The 27083-nt window shown below is 37.7% G+C and overlaps 1 protein-coding gene across 2 annotated transcripts in view; it reads left to right on the top strand.

Moving 5' to 3' along the window:
• The window catches only part of MARCHF1 (membrane associated ring-CH-type finger 1), a 256595-nt gene that overhangs the window by 50023 nt on the left and 179489 nt on the right, over nt 1-27083 (top strand). For both annotated transcript variants that reach the window (XR_004645753.1, XM_034770656.1), the window contains exon 2: nt 22082-22221. Coding sequence is in view for 1 of the 2 variants with exons in the window: in XM_034770656.1 (XP_034626547.1) it covers nt 22120-22221 (102 nt within the window). In the remaining variant the exon portion in view is untranslated. The remainder of the gene's footprint in view (nt 1-22081; nt 22222-27083) is intronic.

The following is a 27083-nucleotide window of genomic DNA, read 5'->3' as shown; positions in this document are numbered from 1 at the left end:
GACTGAGGAAACAAGGTAATTAATCCTTACAAATAAAAAGATTCAGTAGTCAGTCTGAACCATCAGCAGGGGATTTAAAGCCAGCTGCAAGTTGTGAGAATGGCACTGTGGGTTTGCTACTTGGTAGTTGTTTATTTCGTAAGAGAGAGATTAGTAATTCAAGAGGTGCTTTTACAAATGCGTGCAAATTGCTTTATGATGGAAATTGTGTTTGTGTTTTCTTATTGAGGAGGGCCAAAAATTAGTAAGTATAAATCACTTTAAGTCCTAGCCAATAAATTTACCACTGCTAATGCCATGTACAGTATTTTGAGAGCCCATGATATCATTCTGATAGCTTGTTAAATGGACTTCCTCAATAATGGTTGTCAATAAAGTGGCTATAAGCTACTGTCTTAATATTTAATTTGATTTATATAATTAGCATCATCTGGCTTTAATGTAGTCACTGTATAGCTGTGGATCCTATGTGTTGAACCTCCACAGTGACTGAAGTTGTGCTTGACGTTAATCTCACCTACTGTTTTGATGTTTGTTTCACTAATCTCTGAACATTTCAAACACAAATGATAATACATCTGAGAAATGTCTCCATTTGTTTTAATGGACTCTGTTGTCTCCTTTTTTTTTAAGCTGGTGGTTGACATTGACCATTGACAATAGCAATGAGAATTGCATGTTATTTTATCACTTGTGATACCGTGCCTTCTTGTGCATGCATTCTCTTTATAGAACAAGTTTCTGCTCTGCTTAAGTGAAGCAGAACATATTCCATTATATAGCGTGGCTAGTACTTTAGCACTTATTTTTAATAATTTTAAAGTCCTTTTTTACTGTAAAGAACATCTGCTGCCTCATGGAAAATTCTGAAAAAGCATCCTTCTTTTAATAGAGCCGTAGCTTCATTGTAGATAAGGTTGAGGTGGCACATCATTCTAAGACACTTCCATTCTAAGCCCCTTTTTTCTTGGGTTTATAACTTAGTGAGTGAAACTTCCTCTGATGAAGTTTGGCATATGTGGCCTCAATTTAGAGGTAGTTCTCTGCCTCCTCTGTAGTCTATATTCTGATAATTTACTCGAAACTTATTAATCACTATAAAATATCAATGTAAGAAATGTTCTATAACTTTTTATCTAAGCTAACCCATGTATTTAAGGTTACATATTTTCCCTTTAATCTGACTTATTGCCTAATGTAGTCATGTATTTACATCCCCAATCATAATATTCATGTGCAAAGAAGGTAGAAGAAAGAGTGCAAAGATATGGTTGATTTGACATGAGGTGGAAAAGGGATAGAAAATGAGGGATGTAAACATGTTGCTCACATGTTAATGCATCGCTGCTTGGATAAAGAAGAAACTAAGAAAAAGTGGCTATTCAAGAAGGCATTCTTGTTTACTTTCTACAGTTAATAATTTGGGTAGATAATCCAAAGCATAAAACTTAGAGCCTTTGCTATTACAGGTCCCAATCAAATTCCCCTCAAGACAGTATTTCCATTGATTAAATTTGGAAATGGATCTACCTATTTCCATATGACTATCAGGATCCTGATCTGGATTTGTTGTCCTTTAGGCAATGAGACTCACAGAAAAGCAAATAGGGACTAAAAATCTTTCTTTCCCATCTCTAAGCATTTTTAAAAGTAAATACTTTTGCAGCCAAGAACTACCGTATATACTCATTCATTAGCCCGTTCGTTTATAAGCTGACTCCCCAAAATGGATAGGTAAAAATAGCAAAAACGGTATGACCCTTTCATAAGCGGACCCTATATTTCAGCAGTTTGGAAAACTTTGGCTCCCGGCCCATCAGGGTAAGCTGCTGGCGGGACATTTTGTTTACTTGGAGCATCTGCAGGCATGGTGCGCCACTTCCAGCAGGTCCCATTGGCTAGGAACGGCGAACCGCGGCCACAGGAGCTGAGGGGCTCCATGCCTGCAGACACTCCAGGTAAACAAAATGACAATGCATTAGATATTCAATTCAATGATTCCATAGAGTTTAAAATCATCAAATTTTGGTGTAGACCTATTTATAAGCCGATCCCCGCTCTTTGATGTGTCATTTTTTTACCAAAAATATTCGGCTTATGAACAAGTATATATGGTATATACATTATTTTAACGCAAGCATCCCTTCTCCCCCGGCTCCTCCTGAAATGTTGTGTTTTCTAGGTGGCTGGGCTGCAGTTAAATTGAGTTAATTTTTTTACTTAAAAAGCTTAAGTCTCTCAATTTAGCTTTTAAAATATATGTTAAAACTGAATACCATCCAGTCACCTACAGATATGATGTTTTTAAATCCAGGATCTTGCTTCAGGCTCATTTTGCAGTCATTCATGTTCCCAAACGTAAATTTTATTTTAATGGGACCACTCACTGAGTAAGGGCCATTTTCTGCAATTTATAACTTAATTGATTTTTTTTTACCTTTCAGACAAATATTTAACAAATTTGTTTTGAGCCCATTGATTCAGCAAGATACTTAAGCACAGGGCTAATTTCAAGCATGTGAGTAGTCCTACTTCAGTTGCTGCTGAATTGTAGCTTTAAACAGGGAGGTGACTTACTCAGAATGACAGGCCAGAAAGCTGAGCTTAATATGGACCAATGAATGGCATGGAGGTCAGAGAACAGAAGATTGTAATGGTAATGCAACATCCCTGGGTGGATTGTCAGCAGTGGGGTTGGAAATCAGGGCCTCTGGATCTAAAAGTATGAGCTTCCATTGCCTGATGTATTAGATCAAGGCTGTAGTATTCTCATAAACCTTTCTGTTTAGCCAGCCACTAATGGGAAACCGAGTTCCACATTGTAAGTGTGGCTTACACAATCAAGCATTAAAGTTGTTCCTTCGGTGTTAAACCATGGTCTAAACTTTATGGTTTCTGTTATTGCTAGTATTGTTATTTTCACTGAAATGGTCATTGCAATCTGTTGCGGGTTTAGAATTAGTAGTTGTAATTTAAAACTTCATGTTCAAATGTGCTGATCAGACATATTGGAAATGCTTAGAAGTTCATCTTACTAGTGCATAATTTAGATTTTAGTTAGACTGTCAAATATTAATGGATCAAAGACCATTCTATACCTTATTTTGGGGCTTCCATTCACAATAGCAAGTTGTCATCTTTCTGTGTGTTTTTTTTCCCCAAAGAGTAAAAATATTTTACAAAAATATTGCTTTTTTGGTTGATATTGTAAAATGGTTTATGCTAAGAATCACACATGCTATGGCATTCTGGTAAATGTGAGCCCCACCCATGTGCCTCAATGGTTTATGACTAAGGAGCATGCTGCTGTTAGAACAACTGTGGGCCCTGGCTTGTTTTTATCTGTCAAAACAAAAATGTAAAATTGACATTTAAAGTGGGAAAATATTTAATAACGCATAATAAGCTGGAGCTATGCTGTTTTTGTTGCTTAATTGCATGGGTTGGAATATTAGATATTCAGATTGCTCCCTCATCCCTTCAGTCTATTTTATAAACCGTTACAACGGCAATAAACTCTGGCTGCTTAGCAATTATTTTATCCATAATAAATAGTACCTGCAATGAACTTGCCCCTAATAGTGTTCAATACTGCCATATGTTGTGCCTGAGGTGAAGTCCTAGGCATGTATGCTAGTGAAATACTTTGTTTGAATGTTCATAGACAAAAAATTCAGAGATGGGAGTAGGACTCAGCAGATAGACACCTTTTTTTAAATTAACAACAAAACCTTTGAAGTCAGTGAGAAGAAAGCAATCCTGTTTGCAATCCTACTGAGCCCTGAGGTCTGATATTGTCATATTTATCATCTTTACATAACATATTAAATATCCAGAAACAGATGCTAAAGAATTTTGGAAAAAAGGTCTTGTCTTATGGTATCATCAAGGATTAACTGGATACGTCAATCAACTGCTAATAAATAAACTGAGTGTTGAACCAAGTTCTTGGCAATGGATCTGCATCAACTTACATTAGCAGTCATCAGAGACTTTTGGCTCTAAATGTCTAAATTTATGTATTAATTCAGCCCAAATAACAGAGATGTTAAATAATGTTACCATTTACAGTAAGATGACAAAATGATTTCCAGTTAATATTACAAATGATACATTTACCCATATCTTAAGTTTGCACTTTAAGTATATGCTATGCCACATGCAGGGTAAAGGTCACTCCTTAAAACCCATTCACCCCAGGAGGAAATCACGCCAGATGGTTGATTCTAAGTTTTTTCAGGTTAAACGGATTCCAGTTATTTAAGCTGTTACAGGTAATTACTCTGTTAGGCCAGTAGGCCAGTAAGTACCTGTAACAGCTTAAATAACTGGGTTTCCTTACATAAGTAAACTATGTTTATTTACATAACTGTTATTTTTAGATTAACTTCTGAGTAATGTGATCATGATTATTTTCAACCACAGTATGCAGAAAACCAAATGTAAGAATTTTACAAATACCAGACAGGAAAAAAGAGATATCAGGGAGCAAATAGGTGAGCAGAGACAAAGGTTAAATGTGATTCGAATGTCTGAGATATTTACATAAATATTTTTAAATTGGTCTTTAATTAGGGAAAAATAAAAGGGATGTGGACAATTTGGAAGTAATAAGGTCTTGTCAACTAGCTGTTGTTAAAAAGCAGGTCAGGGAATACTCTGTAACATTAGTGTGAACAGTCAGGTAGATTTGGATGATTATCCAGCATCTCTGGGGGCTGGTCTTCACTACGGGAAGATCAATGCTGTTGCAATCAATGCAGCAGGGGTCGATTTAGCGGGTCTCATGAAGACTTGATAAATCAATGGCAGAGCACTCTCCGCTCGACCCCACTATTCCACCTTTCCAAGAAGAGTAAGGGAAGTAGACAGGAGAGCATCTCCCATCGATGCAGCACAGTGAAGATACCATGGTAAGTAGATAAGCTACGTCGATTCCAACTACATTATTCACGTAGCTAGAGTAGTGTAACTTAGGTCAACTTACTCCAGTAGTGAAGATAAGCTCTGGGTCTCACAAACTTACTGAACCACTGGCAATTATTTCTGAATAATCTTGGAGAACAAAGAAGTTACCGGAGAATTGGGCAAATGCAAATATGAAAGTAAGCCTTAGTGTCATCCAAAATCCACGGAGACAATAGGAGTCTTTTGAATGACTTCAGAGGACTATGGATCAGTCCTTAAATCTTTCATTATGGTACTGATCTTCTAAAAACAAGCAAAACATTCAAAAACAACCCCCCAGCCAGCCAGCCAACCAAAAAAAGTATAAAAGAATTGGCCTGAGGGGTATATAGATACCTATATATTGTAAATAGTTTCAAGTGAAATAATGGAACAAATCTTGATAACCTATAAGCACCTAACAGAAAGTAAAACTATTGATAGTAAACAGCATAGTCATTTTTCTTTTAGAACAAATGGCTAGAGAAATGCAAGAGGGAATATGCTAGATTTAAAGTAATCTGCTGTGTCCTGGTTAAAAGTGAGTGTCACTTAAAAAGACCGTCATTCCAGAATCCTAGCGCTTTGAAAATACGTTCCAGTTCTAGGTGAAGAGCAAAACTGGCAGGTTCCCAGATCTGCCATTTTTTAGAATTCAGTTATCCTAAACGGGGGGGGAGGGGAGGAAATGAATACAGGTATGATGGACCTTCCATCTCCTTGACTGTTGGCATCTCAGGTTCATAACTTACTCCAGCTATCAGCTGAAATTAGCCAATGTAGCAGCAAAGCCAGTGTGACAGCCTCTGACCTTTGCACATCTTGGCTTCCCAGGACGGGAAATGGCATGTGAAGAGATCCTTCACCAGATTTAGCCAGGGAGCTAGAGAGCAGCCCTTTTAAGGAGGAGAATAATGAGGTTGAGAAATGGTACATTCTGCTGCACAGTCTATAAACCCACCATTGTGCATGTTCTTCATTCACAGCTTCAACAAATCCCAATATCTCTTGCCATTGATCCATAATATGAACTCTTTTGCATGCTCTTTGTTTTGGAGAATTCCATCTCTACTAAATCTAATTTTATAAGCACCTTGAAATTTGGCCCATACTATTAATGGATTTCACACTGTGCTTCACAAAATCTTAATTCCAATTATTTACACTGTCTAATGAATTGAAACTGGCTGAAGGACACTAAAGAAATGGTAGTGATAAATGACAATGTACCAAATTGTAGCAGGTGTCTAGTACCACATCTTTATTAATGATCTGCAAAAAAGATAATCACTCTTAATCTGTGGAAAAAAATAATTTGTGTAAATCCCTTTCTACTTTCTTCTCCAAAATGCAATCAAAATTGCATTTAACAACATACAATTTTTGATACTTCAGGGTTATTTTTAACTGTGTATGTCTGGGATAGGGGAGGAAGGAACAAAAGAGAAAGACAATTACTAAGCAGTTCTTTACTGTGAGATGTTTGACTTATTACATGCAGTTCCCAAACAGATAATCTGGTCTAAAATAAAAAGTTCATATTCTCAACAGTTTAGTATCTTCAACTTTCAAAATTCACACTATACAATTCAAAATAACCTCTTTATTACAGATTAAGTGTCATCTAGAAACAACCTGAGGAGGGGGACACTGGTTTACTCCCTGTCCTTTTTTCAGACAGGATGTGGCAAAACATGACTGGCTGTTGACTTGATTGTGTTGGTGTTAATAGGTAGTTCTCATCTGGTGTGAAATTGTTTGACAGTAGCCAAGCCTCCCCAAAGGAGCTTAGTGCTTCTGCTGCTTTGCCTCAAACTCAAAATAAACACCTCCTGAGTGAGGGGGAGCACAAAGGTCATTGACAAGTCTTGCTTCTGAATCATATTAGATATTAGAGGTTAGATATATGAGTCAGAAGTATGATGAGATCTAGTGGGAAAACAATCAAACACTTACCTCCATGCGAGGGAAATACTTAGAAAACAATAATGTGAAAAAAGACATAGAGTTGGCCGTGGACATCAAAGCAGATATGAACTTGCAAGGCAGGATGACAACTGGGAATGGCAATACTGTTTTTGGCTGCATACACAAATGTATCGTCTCACAGGCCACATTAGTTTCCTTCTCGGTACATCACCAGTGAGACCAAACCTAGACTATTGCATGTAGTTCTAGGTACTTCAATGTACCAGCAAAAGGTTGATAAACTAGAAACAATCTAGAGGAGAGGAATAACAATGAATAAGATAGGGCTAGGATGATTGATTTATACAGTGAGAGTAAAAGAAATAAGTATTTGCATTAGTAATTATTTGTTTAGTTCTTGACATTGTACAAAGAAAAAAAATAGACTAACCCTGTCCCGGGGAGCTGATATGGGGGCTGCTGGTCCACCCTGGTTCCAAACCCCTACCAGCTAGCTCCAACGGGCTGCTATTCCTGCAAGCAGTGGACAAAGCAGGCGGCTGCCAAATGCCATTATAAGGGGCATTGCGCAACTTTAAACGAGCATGTTCTCTAATTGATCAGCAACGTAACAACAAAACAATGTTAACTGGGATGACTTTAAGTGAGGAATAACTGCATTTATAATTTCCATGGTCTTTCAGAATTCAGTAGTTTACAGTGATTGACCAAGATTCATGTCCTCAGAAAATCCACACGTGGACTGTACAGTCAGTGAGTTTCTTCACAGGCTGACTCCCGCACGTGCATTGTGCCCCATTGATTTCAAGGAGTCCATCCACGCAGAGCTATCTGCAGAAGCAGGTCCTAAGTATTGATTTTTGAACAATGAACTGTTTCCCAACCTCTTCTGTGGGAAAAATACTAGAATATTTAACAGCAAGATCTTATCCATTATAACCAAGTGTTGATCACATCTGAAATGTCTGAAAATGAACTGCTCTCAGCAGGAAAATTAAGTTCAGTCTCTATGGGTTTTTCAGTATGACAAATACATTTTCTTAACATCTGTTCCTTGGACCTGAGAGGTGCAGAGCACCTACATCTTCCCATTAGCTTCAGGGGAATGGTCTCAGCGTCTTCTAGGTCAGGCACATTATGAATAACACAATATTATTTCCAAAGAATGGGCATTAAGGAGAAAGTTCTGTCTGAGGCTTATTCCGGAATAGTTATTCCTGATTAATTCCATATCTGGAAATTTGTATTCTGGAATAAGTGTGTCCTCAAATGGAGTTAATCAGGAATAGTTATCAATTTTAAATGTACACCTACCTTATACTGGATTAATTTTCATGTGTGGAAATTTAATCTTCTGTATTTAGTTTGAGTTTCAATTAGGTAAACAGAAAAGAAAAATTGGATCTGTTAATGTTAGATAACTTCAGGTAAGTAGGAACAGTGGCTGTGAAAATGTTTTGTAACATACTCTTAATTTTATTTTACTTTTTTAAATCATTTGCTAATAGTGTTTTGCCCACATCCATTCCCAAGTTCATCCAAATTTGAGTTACAACTATCACATTTGTGTGTACTAATTAGATAAATGTGCACCCATACAGCTAATAGGAACCCAACTAACAATTGCATGACAATTGTGATAACTTTATGCATAATTACAGGTGAATTTTGTATACAGATTTGCAAGTGTAAGCATTGTGACTTAAAAAGAAAATTTGGACTTGGAATGATCATTTCTCAGCCTCCTCAGTCTCACTGCTGAAATGATTGTGTTTGAAAGATAATCATCTGAAGACAAGGGGATCATGAGATACAAACTTACCATTCAGAAAAGGAACTGCTGATTTGGATACAGTACAGAGCTTGATAAGTGAAGCAGGGGAAATGAGTAGTTGGTAATATTAGTTCCTTTTTCATCAGGTGATTATTTGAAAAATAAGCACTGAAGATTAACAGAAAAACAGTATAGAGGTAGGTAAATAACCTACCACTACTGTCCATTATATAGATTTCTATTTAGCCAATTAAAAAGACACATCAGTTGAAGTTTTAGTAGTTTATTGCATATAGCATAATGGGCTAAAATCAGCTCTGCCATAATCAGATACATCTCTCCTTGATATCAGAGGATGCAGCATCCACGTATATTAGGGAAGAATCTGGTCTGAAATCTGTAGCCATTAGGTTGTTAATATCGATATTATCTCCCTTTAGCTAGGCGTTGTTTCCTTCTGGGGATTGCACTAAAGTTAAGAATGAAATAATGATGCTAGAGGTTTTACTGGGAAAGGGAAAAGACCTGAATAGTTTCTATTAAGTGTCACATGTTTTAAAATGGACACTGCATTCTAATTTACAATATATTTGTTATACAAAGACATAGGTGGTCAAGAAATGTGAAGAGAGATCTGCCCACATTTTAATGTTCTCATGCCTTCATTGTAACTTGGTTGCATAGACTCTGAGGTAAAGGCTATTCTTCTTTGAGTAAGATTGTAAGAAAACTTGTAGGAATCTCTTCTCTTTTCTGATATAGTGGCTTTAAAGTATTTAGAATGTAAGTAGGTAAAGAAAAAAATGAGAATTAGCTCTATATGTTAAAAAATTCTAACTTACACTAGACCCTCTGTATATATCACTGCTGTTTCTGCTATGTGTGTTTTTGCATGCAGTATTCCTCCTATAAAGACCACTTTCAACTATCTACTTTAGTATGTGTTTAAGTGTGTGTGTGTGTGTGTGTGTGTGTATGTACAAACCTTTCGACATGTTTGATTTGAACCAGAGTGCCACTTGATTGTGTCCTTAGCATGAGGGAGCCACTCATCTTCAGTTCAAGGTGACACTTGTGATCGGCAAGAAAGACACTGAAACAGAGCAGATAGTCCAAAAAAAAAAAATCAGAAGAATCCTGAGATCATTTTTAACCACAAGAAATAAAATAATTGTTTCCCCGAACTTATTTTGATTTTTAATTTCACCAACTGAACTGTCAAGTAATTAGTAGATGTGATCCAGTCCTTAGCCAGATTTCCCAACAATTTTTTTCTTCCAATCTTCTTTTGAAGAAGCTTCTTTGAAACTAATCTTATTTTTCAAAGTATAATTTTGTTGTTTTGTTTGTTTAAATTGATTAATGGCAAGTTCCAGTATCAAAAGTTCTACTAATGATCAAAAATTACTAATGAATCCCAATTATTTTGGACTCCTACAAATGGGGGAATTAGATGTTTTATCAGCTATCCAAAATAAAAGCTGAACTGGTATTTAATTTCATATCACTCATTTCTTAATTCTCTGAACTCATAAGTCAATGAATACAGATGTACTGTATAGTATTAGTTGAACAGCTACAGAGAGCAGGGTGAAGTGACTTTCATTGAAAGTAAATACAGGAATTAAAGAGAAAATCTAGAAACAGCAGCATTGGAGGGGTGTCAGCTTAGAATATTTTGAAATGAAGTTTGATTTCTATATTAATTACATGATTGCTGCTGGCACACTTTGGATAATATTCCATTGCTTTTTGTTCCCCTCAGGTTATCATATATTTTCCGTAAGTAAGGCTCGCCATTTTGTTCTATTGTGTAAATTAAAGGGGTGGAAATCTTAGGCTGCTATTTAAGAAAGTGGCTGCAGGAATTAGAAATAAAAAATCTATATATAACAAATGTGAGGGGGGGGAAAGGAAATATATAGTAGTCAGTATAAATTAGATGTTTTTAAATGCAGGACATTGATAAGGAAAGCTAAAGATATCAGGGGAAATAATCATGGCTGGCAGGGCTAGGGACAATAAGAGGGAGTTTTTTTTAAGTATATTAGGAGCAAAAGTATAGGCCCATTGGTAGCTGGAGATAGTCAAAATCATAATGGTGATGCTGAAAATACAGTGTTCACTAAATATTTCTGTTCTATTCATAGATTCTAGGACTGGAAGGGACCTCAAGAGGTCATCGAGTCCAGTCCCCTGCTCTCATGGCAGGACCAAATACTGTCTAGACCATCCCTGATATATTTGGAAAGAAGCAGGATGTAGTGTGTGCATCACATGAGGATGACGAACTACTTTATAGTCCATTAGCAACTAAGGAGGATGTTAAACAATATCTACAAGGGATAAATATTTTTAAATCATCGGGCCCAGATAACTTGCACTGAAGATTCATACAAGAATTGGCTGAAAAGATGTCTGGCTCGCTGATGTTAATTTTTAATAAATCTTGGAATACCAAGGAAATTCCAGAAGAATGGAAGAGTGATGGTATGACTACACTGCAATGTGAGACCAGGGTTAATAGAACTTGAGTTAGCAGACTCTGCAGTTGTTAATTAAGGTCTGGGTATCTACATTCATTTGCAACCCAAGGTTAGGAATTGTTGAACCCCGAGTTCCAACCTGGGGCTCCAGCAAATACACCTACATTATACAGGTCTGAGTCTAACCACCCATATCCCAGACTTCCTAGTGCCCCTCCCCCAAAATGTTGCCACTCTAGCCCTTTGTGGAGTAGTATGGGAAAACTTGACTGGTCCACCGAATTTGACTGTCCAGAGGACAAAGAAAGTTGGTCCATGGAATTGTGGGATACTTTTGGTGGACTCCCGGAGCACAAGTCCAGTGGGGCTGCTTCTACACTTCAAAGCACTAGGGCTTGAACCCTGGGTCCCAGCTTGACTCAGGCTCAGACCCTCCACGCCCGTGGGATCCTGGATCCCAAGCCCTGGGTTAGTGCGATTTGTGTGTAGAGAGAGGGCGGGGGATAGGCTTAAGCTTGAGTTTGAATTGTGGGCTTTGATTGCAGTGTAGAGAGATTCTTAGCATCGTGCCAATATTCAAAAAATGCTGTGGAATTTGTCAGGTAACTATAGACCCATTAGACTGGGCAAAATAATGGAAATGCTGATATGGGATTCAACTGAAAAAGAATTAAAGGATAGGAATATAATTAATGCCCGTCAACCTAGTTTATGGAAAATAGGTCTTGTCAAACAAACCTCATTTCATTCTGTGATGAGATTACAAATTTGGTTGACACAATTGCCTTTATCAATGTAATATACTTAGATTTTTGTAAGTAATTTGACTTAGTGCAACTTGATATTCTGATTAAAAACCTAGCAGTACACAATATCAGTAGAACACATGCTAAATGGCTTAAGAACTGTATGACTGACAGATCTCACAAATTAGTTGTTAATGGGGAATAATCATTGAATGGGGTTGTTTCTAATGTAGTTCTGCAGGGGAGAGTACTAAGCCAACATGTCAGCATTTTCATCAATGATCTGGAAGTAAATATAAAATCACTGCTGACTTTTAAAAAAAAATTGTGGATGACACAAAAATTGGCAGAGTGGTAAATAATTGTAGGGATAGGGCAGCCATACAGAGCCACCTGGATTGCTTGGTAAGCTCGGTCAATTCAGGTAAAATGTGTCTTAATAAAGAAAAATGTAAAATTATATAGTGAAAAACAAGGAATGCAGGCCATACCTACAGGATGTGTGCACGCGCGGGGGACCTAGCCTGGAAAGCAGTGATTCTGCAAAGAGTATTGGGATTATAGCAGATACATTCAATATGAGTTCCCAGTGCAATGTTGTGGTAAAAGGGGCTAATGTAATCCTTGGATGTATAAACAGGGTAAGAGTAGGGAGGTGATTTTTGCCTCAGTATTTGGTGTAGGTGAGACTATACTGGAATACTGCCTATAGTTCTGGTGTCCACATTTTAAAATAGATGTTGCAAAATTGGAGAGGGTGCAGAAAAGAGCCACAAAAATTATTCCAGGACTGAAGAAAATGCCTTGCAGTAAGAAACACAAAGAGATTGTTCCATTTAGCTTATCAAAAAGAAGATTGAGGGGTGACTTGATTACAGTGTATAAGTACCTTCATTGGGATAAAATACCAGGTACTAGAGGACTCTTTAATCTGTCAGGAAAAGGCATAACAAGAATCTATGGTTGGAAAATGAAACCAAAGAAAATCAAATTGGGAATAAGGCACAAATTTTTAACAGGGAGAGTAATTAACCACTGAAACGAAGTAGTAGGGGAAGTGGTAGATTCTCTATCTCTTTGTCTTTAAATCAAGACTGGATGCCTTGCTGGGAGACATGTGTTAGCCAAACATACGTTATTGGACGCAATACAGAGGCCACTGGGTAAAACTTAATGTCCAGTGACTCACAGGAGGTCAAACTAGATGATCTAATGGTCCCTTTGGGTCTTAAACTTTGTGAGTCTATTAAATATTCAAACATGCATCTTTTGGAGGCATTTCTGATTACAAAAGGAGGTGTCTTACCTTATGTTTTCAGTGGGACTGATCACATGCTTAAAGTTAGACACATGCTAAAATAGCTTGCAGAATTGGGGTCTAAGGTGGTATCACTACAGATTGTGAGTAAAGGGATTGGAATCTGGCCTAAGTAGAGGTTTTTCTTTTTTTAAAATTTTTGGATACAATTCCTATTAAGATGCAACATAACGGAAAAGGCAATATCTAGAAATCTGTTGAATCAGATTTAAATCCAGGTTTTTATTTCCAAGAATGTCTCTTCAAGATGTACTACCTGCTTTGTGTTTAAAGTGATGTTATGGAGCAAATGAGGAAGAGGAGGGTATACATAGTTTCCAAGCTCATTACATAAATTAAGTCTGCTCTTTATGCAATTGGAAATGTCTCCAAAGACGCATGCTACAGTATTTTTTTAAAATAATATACTATTTCCATCCATTATAAATCACATGGCAGCCAATGAGTTAAGTAGATGTTTGAAGTTAGGCATGTGCTTAAGAACCTTGCTGAATCAGGACCTTACCCCCTAAATAGCCCCAATAGTATTCTCCCAGAGCCAGGAACTAATGATTGTGATTGAATGTATCAGAATCTGATCCTTAGCTCTTAAAGAAATCAGTTCATACTTAACAGTGCAAAGCAGTTTGATGACATACAGTATGTTGTGGAAGGAAAACTAGTTTGGCTTGACCAAACTACTTTGATAGATCAGGGGTCCCCAGTGCGGTGCCCGGGGGTGCCATGGCATCTAAGTGCACTCGCTTATTGGCATTTCAGCAGCGACACCTCTGGATGACGCTGCTTGTCGGCAGCATTTTGGCGGATGCTCGTCCGCCACCACGGTCCTCCATGGCTCGTTGTCTAGCACCCGCCAGATGAAAAAGGTTGGGACCACTGTGATAGATCATATCTCTGTGAGTGTTTGATATTGTATAGCTGTTCTGACCATTGCTAATGTGATATATTTATGTTGCTGGCAACCTATGGCAATTAATTTGCTTATTCTTTATCTAAACACAGAAAGCAGCCATGAAGAAGGTAACCAAGGGTAATTCAAATTTACTGGAGCAGTCAGCTATTGAGGCCACTAAAAACCATATTAAGGAAGGAAGGAATGCCAGTCTTATCTACATTTCTAAAAATGGATCCTTCATTTGGAGGATCACTTGCTGTACTGGGGCTACCATTCGGAGGTTAATGTTTATCAACAGTTACCACTGAGGGTATCTGGGTTTACTACAACTAATTCTTCCAATTATAAGAAAATGCGGTACAAAACTGTGGTACAAAACTGTACTATGAGATTTAAGGTATTACAAAACTGTTGCTGCATGCTGACTTCACAATAGCAACTATTGTCACTGACATACTGCTATTAGTGAGGTTAAAAATAGAAGTGATAAAAATATAATTTCTTTTCAGAAATACAGGGCTGGGATTCACTGTTATGCCCTGGTTGCTTTGCACTACTCCAGCAATGCAAGGCAGCCTAAACCAAGATTAATTAGCTAGTTAACTAAAATGTATGGCTGCTTTATGTCACCAGAGAGGCACAATGCAGCTGGAGCATTTTTGTGAAACTGGTGAATTTTATTTGAGTCAATTAGAATAATGTGTGCATGAAAGTAAGAGAATGATAAAGTGCAGGCTGTAGACAGGCATAACCAACAGGTACTGTATTGTTCGCATCTGATAGCACAGCCAGTGCATCTCAGTATAGATTTAAGACACACCTAGTATTGCAGTCCTGGGCCTCTCTGGCGGTCTTATTTAAGTGGGCCAAGGCATGGAGTATGTTTGTGTGCAGGGCAAATGCCTTCACGCTGATTGCCAGTGGGAATGTTACAATGCAAAGAAGGGAGCCATTTATCTTATGCATGGAATAACACTGTGTGTGTTCCATTTCCTAATGTTTTAAGCCATTCAGAGCATCTCACGAAGGACTGAAATAGCAGTAACCTCTGATATATTTTGTCTTAATTCAGCCTTTGTTAAGATACTTAAATCTAATTGTAATCCTGAAAGAGGTGTGTGGTTTTTTTTTCCAGATTAGACAAACATTAATTTTGGCATGTTAGACCTTGTTTCATATATGATAATTAGTTTTAAATAATACTTTCCCCTTAAGATATTTAAATCACCACTCATAATAAAATACCACCAATCCATAGGATCTACTTAATATTATTGTTACATTCTATATTATTTTTTAGGTTTGAGATAAAATTATTTCCATAATAGAAGCAAAAGCAACAGAAAACACACAATACTTCCATGGAAGTAAAATAATTGGGACTGAACTAGGAAACTTTTCAGATTAAGGGTCAGTTGCAGCTAGGCTTATGTAGGTGCTTTAAATTGGCTGAGAAAATACAAGACTTTCCCTCCATTGTGAACCCACGCAGATACAGCCATGATCCTGGTCCTTGCAGGCAGAATGCAAGAAGGAAAAATTACAGCCCTGCCAGGATGTTCAGCCACTCCAAAGCGAGCGGGGCAGGGTCATGGTCTTTCCTCCCACAAGTGCAGCCAGCTAAAGGGGGATTGCATGTTCCCACCTACAAAAAGGAGGTATAAGCACCACTGTTTGGCATGTTCCTCTTAGAGTTGTTTGGAGAGAGATCACCTGGTGGTGCAGGATGTCCACTTTTCATCAGAGTTGTAACTCAGAAAGTCACTTTGGAGGCCTCAATTAATTTATATTTTCAATTAGCTATAAAACAGATGTGAACTTAGATTTCCTGACTGCTGGAATTGAAGGAGGTCAGGTACAGTCATTCTGAACAAATAAAAAATGCAGTATACCAGTCTCAGATGTGTGGAAGCTCATAGTATAGGCCTAGGGAAATTCTGAGCCAAAAAATTCTGTCAAAAAAAAATTCTATACACAATGTTTTAAAATTCTGCATATTTTATTTGTCAAAATAACAATATAATCATGTCAGTTTCAATTATTTTGGTAACATATTTCAAAATACCTGCCAGCAAGTGTGTCTGTAAGAATACAGACAAAAATATTCAAGAAATGGGTGGTTTTTGATGTATAGATTCCTTACTAGGCATATTAATACAGAACTGTGAGTAATAATTCATTGAAACTACAAAACAGAAACTTATTTCCCTTTAGCAGCGGTGCAAAGACTTGGGGGAGTCAGGGGTAACAGAGGAGCTGAGGGGGAGGGAAGTAATTGCTGGGAAGAAGCCTGGGAGTGAGCCTGGATGATTATTGGGTATGGCTGGGAGAAGTTTGGAACAGGGTTTTGGGGAGAGGATTGTTAGGGAGTTGGGGAGCCTCCCCTATATAGACTATTAGCCTCTCCCATTCCATCAGGCACATCTGCCCCTGTCCCCGTGTGGCCCTGCAGTTCCCCTCCAGCCTTCCCATGTGGCCCTGCAGCCCCCTCTTATTTAGCTCCTGGCTCAATTCTGTCAACCTACTAGCTCCTGAGCCCACACCCCAGTCTGTGAAATAGCCCTTCTGGTCCCTAGTCTGTGACACCCCCCACCTCCCAGCAGTCCCGTGTTGCTCCGCACTGTCAGTCCCATCCCTCCTCACCTGACCTCGCTGTGAGGAACGCAGCCTCTCTGCCAGGTGGCTGCACAGAAGCTTGATTTGAAATGAGCTTTCTTACCTAAATAAATGACCCTCCTTGAGGTTGTTTACAACATAAGATGTTTAAAAAGCTTTGATCTCACACATAATTGTCATCCTTTTTGAGTATGCAGAGACAGATAAACTAGCATATTTTTTTGTTTTTTTAATAAATATTTTATTTTTCATTTTTGTGTGCATTTGGCACTGACCAAAGTGGTTGACTCCTTCAGTCAAATTCCTCTTTAAGGCCCATGTTTCCATAGAACTCACTAGATTTGTCTTCTAACCACTGATGTCTTTGTATATCACAACATGTGAATTTTGCTCTCGTATTATTGTAAGATCTGTTGGGTAAGGGCCATATTTAGTCTTGTAAAACTGTGTACATTTATAAATAAGGTTATGGTATAGTGTGGGCTCTTACAACTGTAGCAAAACCACTATGTCAAGGCCAAGTCCTCTCAAGAAAATTTGAGAGGACAATTGAACAAATTTGACAGTTAATTGATGCAAATAATTGTTCGCTATTAAGTAAAGTCCATCAAAAACACTTACTGTGACATAAGTATTCATGGTGAAATCCTGGCACCACTGAAGTTAATGGGAGTTTTGCCATTAACTTCAATGGAACTAGGATTTCATCCCAGATCTCTAGGGATGAAAAGACTGCATTAAACCACTGAGCCAGGACACACATGAAATTTTCTTATAAGCTATCCGTATTTTATATTTGATAAAACCATGTGTAAAGTCCATTTGTTTACCAAAGCACTAACATTAGACTGTTAGGACAATAGATTAAAACTATTTTGACTAGGCCATTATTTTCCCCAGTATGGCACTGTATAGTGTGCATATGCTTTGTAAGAAAAGACAAATATAGGGTAAGATTATGTTTCATTTACACCTAGTTTGATACTATAGTAATTCAATAGATTTCAATGTAATGTAACTGGAATCAAAATGCACCTAATAGACTGTAATTAACTTCAGTGTTTAAATACTAGCCTAGTAGTCTACCTTTGAGATGGTGACTAATGTATTTAAACTGCCCGCTTTCCTGGCTCTTATAAATTTCTGCAGCCACGGCTGCAACCATGTGATGTATCAAGCACATAGGGTAAGATTGTGAATGCTGTCAACTACTCATATGGGTAGTTCGATTAGTTTCAGTAGGACTACTCATATGAGTCACTGTTCTCCACTGGGAATAAGGGGTTCATGATCTGGCCTAGAGTGAGGGAAGGCTAGTCCCTCAGGGACACAGCGACCAGTCATTTTATTGCTCTTAAGTTTTTTCAACTTATTCAAGCTGATCAGATAAGACCTACGTGCATAGCTCTCTCACCACTATATAAATATGTTCATGCTCAAGGGTTCACTTTTTTGTTTCAGCTTTTTATCATATCACATGCACTCAAGACTTCTTCAGAGGTGTTGCTCTTGAGTGCACAGCTCAGTATGCCTGGCCATTTATTCAGTGTTTAATTTGTAATGAAAGAAGTGCTGAGGCTCAAGCAATTAGGTGCCAGAGCTCAAGCAATTTTTTTTAACTTTAATAACTGACATGGCAAGCCCTGAGGGGCTGGGTCTATGAACTGCCAACCGTAGAGGTGTGGGGCTCAGGCCTGGTAAGCCCTGGCACAAGTTAAGCACTGCATTTATTATTTGAAATCATGATAACTTTAAAATAAGATCTTGATGAATGGCTGTGGGAATGAATAGCTTTGCAATTTACTTTTCTCCTAATCAGATCATTGAATTGCTCAAGTTGTATATGAATAGCCAGTGGAGTAAAGCTTTTCTTCTTTTTAAGTGACCATTTAAACTTCAGCAAAGGGTCAAATGTTATTTAGACTCTTGGTAAATAGGGCTTTATGGATACAAATCTTGCTTCATGTTTACAATGACACACAATAAGTGGAACAGTGAACATTTTGGAACTGTTGAAAAGATTTAAAAAATTGGGCTAGCTGGGACTTAAAAATGCCTGTGTACAAGTATTTAGGAGACCATAGCTCTTGGGTGATTGCTAATGGACAAGGAAGATTTCTGCCCCTACATCACTCTCTCAAATCCAATACAAGTCTGCGGTGACTAGCTCTGATTAAAGAGGAATATCCACTGAATCAAAAAATTCTGAATTTTGAAATTTTTCATGAAATTAAATGTTTAAATTTAACAACTTACATAAAAGGAAAAAATTCAGTGATTTCAAATTGAAAACTGTCAAAAGGAAAAACATGAAACAATGAAGCAATTTGATGAGCGATTCCTACGTTTCAGCCCAGAAGATAAATTTTAAGATAGGCCATTTGAATTTATTTATTCAGTGCATCTGTGAGTAGGGGATGCAGAAAAGCTGGGTTGTTCCTAGGCTCCAAGGATGCATGTGGACACAGACACAAAACGGTTAATCAGCCAAAGAAACAAAATCCATATTCATGGTGGGAGGGGCATGGCTGAGAAGCCCTAGATGGGAACCCCACTAGCAAATAATTCAACCCACATTGTGTAAGGCTTGCCCAGAATCCCAGAGAGACTAGTCAAGGGACACCTTTTTTTAATGATCAGAGGAATTAAAAGCAGCCCCGAATCCATTCCCTCTCTCCAGAGATTGGTGTAGAAGGGCATTACAGCTCCGCATCCTTATTGGAAACTGCACAAGCAAATGATCAGTCATGCAGTGCACCCAAGTACCATCAAAAGGAGAGCAACAGTTCATCCTCTGATACTTGTAGGTCAACGGAGCTAATCACATTGTCACCCAGTAGTTATAGGTACACACGTCCAATCACAAAATAACACAGGCACCATGTGACAAAACTCTGTCATTAATCATGGGGTACGGTGTAGCAAAACATTTTTAATGATGTTTTTTAAAACCAATCTTAAAAATTATACTGAAAATACAAGAAATTTCAAAGAAATCAAGATTTTTTCACAAAACAATTTCACTTTCCTCAAAACAGCATTTTTTGACTAAATTATTGTTCGTTTGTCTCAAAATTTTTGACCAGCTCTAATAGGGATCAAGATTTGCTGCCATTCCAAAATTGCTTCGTGGGCCGTGTGACCAGTATCTAAAACACCAGAAAATGCCATCACTCTTAACAAAAATTATTAGCCTTACTGCATTGTCAATGAAGGCTTTAGAATGAACATGAACACAATGGATGGTCTTTTCATACGTAGAGGTAGTTTTCCCAGAGAAGAGTTTGGCGAAAGTTGACAGGTTAGTATGGGGATGTTTGCATTATTGCTGCTCATCCTGAACCTATTCCGTGTATGAATCCTTCAATCTGGTGTTTGGATAGGCACTAAAAATCATTTTTGGAAACTTGGAACTCGGATTGTGATTTTTCAATTAGCTAATATTTTAAGGACAGCAGCTGTTCACGCACCTGTAGACTGTTTTGATTGTTACATATTTTACCCTTTGGATTTAATAATAGTTTGTGCACAGGGCTGTATGGTTGCATGTTACTTTGAAGACACAAAACTGTGCCAATTTATATGTTACTTTTGACAATATTCAAGAAACATAATTTAAAACTGATACTTTGTTATAAGACTTAATCCTGCAAGGTGCTGAGCACTCTGATCCAACACAGCTCTTAAATAATATGCATCTATAAGCATGTAAGATTAACCAGTGCTTAAATGTAAGCAAATGAGTAAATCCTTTGCTGGATCAGACTGGTGATACTTTGAAGGACTGATCCCTAAAGGAGTCTACAAGAAAGATTTTTCTCTCACTAAGGTGAAAATGGATTTGACTAAATGTACGTTACATTGATTAGATGAATATTTTATATTAATACTTTGCATTTCATGTGATGATCTCAAGACACTTAACAAAGATGGGTAAGTATTATCATGCTCAAAGAGATTGTGATTTACCCCATCATAAGTAGGACAGAATTACAGCTATTACCCAAGTGTCATGACTTAATTCCATGCTGTAACCGATAGAAAAATGCTGCCTCATCCATTTAATTCCTTTAATTAAGCATTAAATAAGGTATACGGTTTGGGAATGGTAATACCAGGATATGTTAATACCTATCAAAATATTATGTCTTGAGATCTCTTCTTGGACTACTGGTAGGTCAATAATGAGAACCCAAGAAGGGTGAAGATATAATCATCATCTGATTTACCTATTCATCACTTAGATACTACAGTGATGAACATTATAGGAAAATCTAAAATGGATAGAATTACACCCACAAAGTGTTTTCTTTGTTGTTAAAGTGCAGTTCGTTTAAACATTTTGGTCTTGATTTTCATGAAAGGTCTTTATCATTTCCCCATTTACATTGTTCAGATCCATTTAATTCAAATCTTTTCTCATTAAGAGTAGTAATAACTCATCAATCTGTTAGCAAAATCTTTTTATGTTACTTTTCATAATGCTATAGAATGGCCTATTTTAAATCCTGAAATGTTATAAACCACCAGATTGTTAATTGCTTCAGATGCTGTGAAAAATAATTACTCCAAATTATTTTTGATATTTAATTGGCAGTGCAATGCATTTAACTAAAGACCTAACTATATTATTTCAAATTAGGTAGTGTGATGGAAAACTAGATTGTAAAATTTTGCAAGTGAAAATATTACATTTCCTGTAGAGTTTTCACATTTAATAGAAAACTACCACTGATGGATCTCCAGATATCTCCATGATAAAAATATAATGTTCAATCAAACCACTCCAAGATAGCTAAAACTAATGTGTGGTACAATTTCTGCTCCATACAGGTTATGTATTATATATAGCTAATGTATCTAAAGGAGCATGTGTGTTGTTTTTTTTTGCTATTTGCAATGAAAATTCCCCATCCTGTCTGACGCCAGTTGTTCAGGCTGAGTGTGTGTGTGTGTGTGTGTGTGTGTTCGTTCACCCAGTTGATTTGTACTCACTTTGCTCCACACCTTTAGGGCTCCTGGATGAAATTTGATATCTATTGATTGTTTCAGGCAATGTGTGAGCTATAGGGGTAATACCATTCTCACAGCTAGGCTATAATATAATTCCCCTAGAAGGTGGCATGTTTCAGCAAGAGATATTTTTAATTTTAGATAAGGGAATTTTCTGGTACTGAAATAGTATTAGTGCATGTAATACATATTATAAGTATACAGTTCTCTTTCTGTCTGCATGGTTTATTTCAACTACACTTTTTTCTGTAAAAAATGTTTATTACCTTGTTTAGACACAGTCTAAAGTGCTGTTAAAAGGCATGCACGCAATGAACTTAAAGTGTCAATGTTTCAGGGAATCTAAATTATTTTCAGAATTTCAGACATTGAGAAGGGATAAGTGGAAGGAGAAAATGTTGGGCTGGTGTCAAGCGATAGCTCGTAACCCTCACAGACTCCCAAACATCACAAGAACACCCGAGGTCTCAGGTGATGCTTCACATACCTCTACCTTGGTGAGTGAAAAGTTACATTTAATGATGGTATGCAGATGAACCTCAAAACTGCTAGAATAAATTTTAAGAAAAGTAGTGTTTGCCCTTCATCTTTCTATATTTGAATCACTTTGGCATTATTTGCTATTTTCGGTTTTTCACTTGCCAGTTTTCCCTCTTTTCTGTCATGCATTGTCCATTCCATTTTTCATGCCACAATCTTAGTAATAAGAAAATGTCTGAGATAAATCTGTACTTTTACTCCCTTTGGTTTGAAAAATGGTATCAGACTATCAAATATGCCACACTGTGACTTGATTAAGGTCTGTGCCTGCTGCTGTTACTCATACAAGTAGACCCATTTAGGTCAGTGGACTACTCATACAGTAAAGACAGTATAGGTTGCAGAGTCTGGCCCCTAGCCAAATGGCTCTAGCACCAATAAAAATCATTTGTGTATTCAGTTCTTCTAAAACTGCACGGAACACTATCTGTTTAGAAGCATATTGAGTTGAATATTTGACACAATGTGGATGAATTTTTAGAAATGCTTACCATTTCTCTTTGCTAAGATGGAAAGAGGACATTAGCTGGAAGCCCAGTTCCTGATGTAAAACAAGACCTGGCTCCTGCCGGATATGAATGGTGTTCTTTGCTGGCAATTACTCCTCTTAAATCAACTTATTTTTTCTCCTTTTTATTTTATGCACTGTGGTTGTTGGTTTATTATTCAAAAACTTTGTAACAGTTAATTAAGTTTAAAATGAACATGTTAAGACTTACAATTGTGACTCTCTCTCTCTCCAAGATGTTACAGTATGGTATATGCATTAGTTACATGAAACTGAGTATTAAATTGGCTTCCTTTGAAGTTTCATTCAGTCTTTGTCACTTGTTTTGACTTGGGCATTTAGTCTGTGAAGACACTTTTCTTTTTATTGAAATTCCTATTGTAACTTTTGCGTTAAGGTGATGGAAATTACTCCTTAAGCAAAACCAAATGATCTGTCAGTTTTCCCACTTATTTCTCCCCTGCCCCACTTTTCAGGAATATTTAACATTTTTAGTGTTTTACATGAGGCAGACATCTCATGTCAAGCATTAGTAAAGAGTTGTCAAGAAGAAACATTAGAACAGGGAACCAGAAAGAGGAGAACAGTTGTTGAAACATGGACCTGACATCAAAACAGAAAAGCAAATAATTGTTTAAAACCAGGTTTCTTTTCAGAGGAATGTGGTAGTATGGAGAGGTGCTGGAAGGGGAGAGGAGACATACAGAACTGCAGCAGGCTACATAGCAGAGGTTCAAACTCTGGTGAAAAAAACCCTTTAGTGTTACTTAACATGGCAAAGTTCACTAGTTTCTTGGTATTCATGTACTGTATGCTGTTGGGATGAAAAGCAAGTCTGCTAATTTCAGATTATTATACTTAATGTTTAAATAATTCCAAAGAATTTAAGAGAGTTGTATTTGGAGATGAAATGTACTTTATCTGAAAGTAAAAGGAGAGAGGAAGAGAGAGTGAGAGAAAACCAAAACTTGTGAGCCCTGAATCCTATTTTAAGTGTGTTTCCCCTTCACTTTGATGGTGGTAATGTTTGGTGATCTCCAGGTCCTAAAGAGAATTTACCCCACCACGTAACTTAAATGCATGAAAATCTGTATTTAGAGCCCAATTGTGTCCTTAATTCCTGTTATAATTGTCATCAATTTGAATGTCTCAGAGCAAAGCACTGCGGTCAAGCAGGCAGGGGTTGGAACTTGTAATTGGGAGGTCTGGATTATATTTCTAGCTCAACTGATTAATGACAGCTTGAGGGGATAATGAGGTTAGCTGGCACTTATTTATTCTGTGTATCTATTTATAATTATTAAAAAATTACAGTGATATATATCTATATGAGAAATATATATGTCTGTAGATCTAATTGTATTGTAACCTCCCCCAATCCTTGTGTGGCCCTACACCTCCTGTATTCACACCTACTGCAATGATTTTTGTACAAAAGATGCCTTGTGCTGTGTCATTTGAAAACCAATAACACACTTGTCAATAATATCATTGTAAAGTATGTGTAATAATACTCTGTGTGAAATTATGGATGACTCACTAATAGGTGACTAAAGGTGTTTAGACCAGGCATGTCAGGGGGAATTGGTAAACAGGTTTCTCCTTTTAAAAAAAAAAAAAAAAAAAAAGAAGAAGAGGCAGACACCTGAAATCAAGTGGGGGCCAAATTCAGTGGACTATTCATTTGTATGGAGGGTTGCAGCAGGCAAAGATAATTTGCATAGTAATAACTACCAGTGAGGAAGGAACCAGCATGGAGACTTATCTTCCAGATCTCATGGCTCCTCTACTCACCATGAACTAATCAACTTTATCTGTGAGTACCTTTCAAAAGACACATTTCAAAGATTCACTGAACTAAAAAGAGAGGGGGAGTAAACCCTTAAGTTATACTTCCTTCAATTTAAAGAGATAAAGAAACACAGCAATTTGATCACTGTAGTGAATCCTGGCTAGGCCAGCCAGTAAAAAGCTGGAGGAAAGACTGAAGGTGAAAGAAAACATCTTGAACAAAGACAGTATCTTGCTAGATTAATTGTTGGACTTTTAAATGCATGTGTTCGCTTTTTTTTGCTTGTAACTATTCCTACCTTTATTTCTTTTTATTGATATAGAGTCATAGAGTTTTTTTTAAGGCCAGAGGGGACCATCATAATCATCTAGTCTGACCTGCACATTGCAGGCCACAGAACCTCACTCAACCACCCCGGTAATAAACCCTAACCTCTGGCTGAGTTACAAGTCCTCAAATCATGCTTTAAAGACTTCAAGTTACAGAAAATCTATTATTTAAACCTGCAAATGATAAATGCCCCATGCTTCAGAGGAGCGTGAAAAACCTCAGGGTCTCTGCCAATCTGACCCAAAGGAAAATTCCTTCCCCACACTACATATGGTGGTCAGTTAGACCCTGAACATTAGGACAAGACCTGCCAGCTAAACACCTAGGAAAGAATTCTCTATAGTAACTCAGAGCCCTCCCTGTCTAGTTTCCCAACACTGGCTGTTGGAGATATTTGCTGCTACTAGTCACAAATCAGCTATATGCCACTGTAGGCAGTCTCACCAGCCCCTCCATAAACTTATCAAGCTCAGTCTTGAAGCCAGTTAGGCTTTTTACCCCCATTGCTCCACTTTGGAAGGCTGTTATAGAACTCACTCCTCTAATGGTTAGAAAACTTCGCCTAGTCACTTAATCCATCCTCTTTTGTCAATAAACTTGTTTTGCTTTCATTATAAATAACCAGTGTTAGATCAGTTCAGTAAAGTCTGTGCTTCTAGTAAGCTGACAGGTTGGAATGTTCTACTGTCTCTTTGAGGGTTCAGTGAGAGACACTGGATGCCGCAGGAGGACAATTTGGTGCAGATTTGGGGCTGAGAGGGTACTAAGGTCAGCCTGCCAGGAGTATCCAAGTTGAGCAAACCCTTAGTGAGGCTTGTGGGCTGCAATCAGGCTGTTGGGGTCAGAGCTCTGAACTGCAGTTGCACAGTGACAAGACACCCACGTTACAAGGCAGATATTGACTAAACCCCTTACAGGCCTGAGTGAACCCTAGAATGTCACAGTTATGTAGTCAGCAGGATTTACACACAGTTTGTTGGTTAATTGGTTGGCTAATTGAGGTTCACACTGATAAGCTGGTTTTAAGTGATTCACAAGTTAGAAGGTTGAAAACAGGTTATGGTTTTATTATTTTCTTTTTATTTGTTTTGGGTAAGAGAATTAGAACAAGAGTAAAACATAAACATGCGCGTCAGCAAAGCAACCACAAAGTGAGAGCCGACTAAGGTGGAGAATAACAGAATAAAAGAGGAGCATGAACACTAAAATTGGTTAGCTGAGCATGAAGACAAAAAGCATGAACACCAAAGATGGGAAGCTGCCTGGAGATCTAAAGAATGAGAAGCAGCACTCTGGTGAGCCCTGGAAGCTGAGAGTCAGGGAAGGGAGAAGGAAGCAGCTGCATATCACCAAGCTCTGGAGCAGAAAGGAAACCCAAGAAAAAGAGAAGGAAAGGGTGTATGCCCAGAACATAATGGATAAATAGGGTCAGATCCCACAATCCCCAGGTACTCCCACCATCCAAGGAATGCTCAGCTGTGAAAAACTGTGCCCTGCATACAAAGAAACAGACTGTGTTGAAGATTACCTTGCCACTTTTTATGTGAAGTTCATAAAGTTCCAGAGGTCAAGGAAGTTCCAACATTGATTAGTAAGCTTTTGGATAAAGCATTACATGTGTTTAATGAAATGCCAGTTGATAAGGCTTTGCAATAAGATGACTTTTTAAAAGGCTGTATTGCAAAGGTCTCAAATTACTTCTGAAGTGTATAGATTGAAATTTAGAGCCCTCAAAATGCATGACAAGAGTCAGAGACAATGTGTGTGTGTAAATTGTGCAATTTGGATAAAAAATGGGCCAAGGGGAAGGAAGCAGGGAATTATGAACAGTTGCTTGATTGTTTTGCAGAGGAGCAGTTCCTGAGCATATGTTCTGAAGAAGTCAGATACACTGTTCCGGTAAATCCCTGGATTCTGTCCAAAATGCAGCACATCGGGCTGATTCCAAGCCAAAACAAGCCAAAATGTCACACCTTTGTAAATTACTTGTTTTGTTAGACTGTAGAATCACCAGGTTAGAGACTGTGTATTTGCTTGTATATAGCAGTTAGCACGCTGGGGTTTCACTCTGGATTGGGGCCCTTGAGTGTTATTGCAAAATAACTATTAAATAATTATAATCTGCCTTGGATGTCCCTTAACCTCTCTGCACCTCTATATCCCTATCTGTAAAATGAGGCTATGGATCT

This window comes from Trachemys scripta, chromosome 5 (genome assembly GCF_013100865.1).
Source record: "Trachemys scripta elegans isolate TJP31775 chromosome 5, CAS_Tse_1.0, whole genome shotgun sequence".
NCBI lineage: Eukaryota > Metazoa > Chordata > Testudines > Emydidae > Trachemys > Trachemys scripta.
Note: the sequence above shows the minus strand (reverse complement) of the source record. Positions and strands in the feature narration are given on the sequence as shown.